This window comes from Echinops telfairi, unplaced genomic scaffold, assembly GCF_000313985.2.
Source record: "Echinops telfairi isolate 266 unplaced genomic scaffold, ASM31398v2 ScPeMD7_2565;HRSCAF=3150, whole genome shotgun sequence".
Lineage (NCBI taxonomy): Eukaryota > Metazoa > Chordata > Mammalia > Afrosoricida > Tenrecidae > Echinops > Echinops telfairi.
In genome coordinates, this window is record NW_022106463.1 from 11744584 (window position 1) to 11746879 (window position 2296).

The 2296-nt window shown below is 64.8% G+C and overlaps 1 protein-coding gene across 1 annotated transcript in view; it reads right to left on the minus strand.

The window, feature by feature from the left end:
- The window catches only part of LOC123522136 (spermatogenesis- and oogenesis-specific basic helix-loop-helix-containing protein 2-like), a 19124-nt gene extending 17099 nt beyond the window's left edge, over positions 1–2025 (minus strand). Inside the window, exon 1 of the mRNA XM_045294002.1 lies at positions 1978–2025. Within this exon, the coding sequence (XP_045149937.1) occupies positions 1978–2025 (48 nt within the window). The remainder of the gene's footprint in view (positions 1–1977) is intronic.
- Positions 2026–2296: the final 271 nt, after the last annotated feature.

The window sequence follows — 2296 nt, forward strand, 5'->3', positions numbered from 1 at the left end:
CTGCTACAGCCATTGCCAGTCCATCTGCTGGACGGCCTTACCCCACTTTACGAGCCTGATGTCCCTTCCTTCCTGCAACAGCTGGGCTCACACCCCAACCCCCACACGCACTTACTCCAGGCCGCCCCTCACACACGTCTGGATTAACCTGGCTAGCCGGAGTGGTCTCTCAGAGGGTGGAGAGGCAGACTAGCCACTGAGGAGCCCTGGCGGCTCTGCGGTTGGTTAAACCAACGGTTCTCAACCTTCCTCGTGTGGTGGTGACCCCCACCCATAACATTTTCGTTGCTACTTCATCAGTCATTTTGCTACTGTTAAAGAGTCGTCATACAAATATCTGATATGCAGGATGCATTGGGTGACCCCTGTGAAAGGGTCGATTGGCCCCCAAAGGGGTCACAGCCCACAGGTTGACAGCCGCTGGGTTAAACGCTCACCGAAGGGCTGACCCTTCCATGCCTCCACCCCGTGGCTGAGCAGAAGGGCCTGGCCCTGGCTGTCTGCGCGGTAAAGGCGGCGGCCACCTGTGGGGGGCTCTGCTCGGCCCACTGGGCTGCTCGAGTTGCAGCTTCCTCTGGGCCCCGACAAGAACCAGCAGATTCACCACTGGACGGGCAGGCCAGAACCCCCGCTGAGCCCTCCATCCGAAGTAGCAGAGCCACCAGGCCAGCGAACGACCAGCTGGAACATCTGATGAGCGCCACGTGTGGACACAGGTGGAGGGGCCGCCGCTGGGGCGGGCGAAGCAAAGGCAGGCAGGCTTCTGGCTTGTTGGGCTTCGCGGGGTTCCCTTGGAGGCCTCCTGGTCTCTTCCGTGGTTTGTTCCGCGTTTGACTGCTTGCGACCCTGGGGTCTCCTGGCCCGCCAGGTCTTGAAGGGCGCAGACCACCAGGGCCGCTGGGTGGGTTTGGATGAGCCACTGGCTTTTCGGTGGGCACCTGACCCCTGCGCCACCAGGGCGTGCTAATAAACCATCAGATTCCAAACCCACTCCTCGAGGCGCCTAACCCTGCACCGGAAGAGGCTTCCTTCCTTCCCTTCCAACAGGCTCCTGCGGCTGAGTGGAGGCCCCTCCCTCGGTGAGTTAGGAGGTGACCTTGGGTTATTCTGGAGGTCACCGGCGCCTCTGCCAGCACGCACGTGGCCACGGCGTGAGTGGAGCCAGCCAGCCCGTACCCCCTGCTATGGGGCCGCCTGGGTGGGCTTGGCCCCTGGCAGTCCCGTTTGCAGGCCGACCCGGAGGCACAGGAGACGGACCCCTACCCAGGGGCCCACACTCACACTCACACTCAGGCCACGTGCGCAACGGCACTTCCACGGGCGCCAGGCAGCGCAGCCGCGGCCCCGCACCCCGAGACACCCCCGTCCTGCTCCATGCTGGGGGGCCCGCCATTTCCCATCACAACACGCAAGACCCCGTCTCTTCCCCTAAAGCTCAACAATGGCGCTGCTGCGGGAGCCGCGCCGCCAAGAAAGCACGAGGGCCTTCGGGGGGCTCCAGGGGGCATTCCAGGGGGGCCCTTTCCTAACATCTCCCAGGCTGTTTGGAGGTCCCCTGTTATCCGCTGCTTCCAACAAGGGGTGGGGGGCCTCGGATCTGAGAAAGGCCCGGGGGGCCAGGGTCCCCGCACATAATGTGGGGTGTCAGCCGGGACAGACACCCCTCGAGTCAGCACCCGGAAACCGACCAAGCCCGCTGCGCGGCCCGGGGCGCCGAGGTCTGAACACGGAACGGCCCCCACCCCCACCAGAGTTCCTCCCTAAAAATGCAAACGGCCTAATTAAAAACAAAACAAAACAACTTTGTTGAAAGGCCGCAAAACCCTCCCGTCCACCACCTTCACGGGGTGCGCAGCCCGGACCGCCCCACCACCACCACCTGGGGTGCAAGGCGCAGCGGGTGGGGACGAGTCCCCGGGGGGCTGTGCCCCAGGCCGAGGTCCGAGGTGCAGGGCAGCCTGCCGTGCCCACTCTTACCTGTGCGGACGCCGGGCCGAGCCCGGGGACGCGTGGGGCAGCCGCCATGGTCCGCGTGCGCCACCCACGTGCGCAAAAGCGGTCCCAGGGCCCCACATGGCAGCGAGGGCCCCACCCCCAGGCTTCCCAGACAGCCATCCTTAAGGGGGCCGGCCGGCCGGGCTCCCCATCAGAGCGGCTAGTGGGTTTGAACCCTTAAACAGTTCTTGAGCAGCGGAGCGCTTCAGCATTCAGGCCACCGAGTGCTTGCTGTCTACAAGTCGATTCTGACTTGGCGACCCCGTGGGGCTGGGGGGCTGCTGGACAGAGGGGGCTGGGG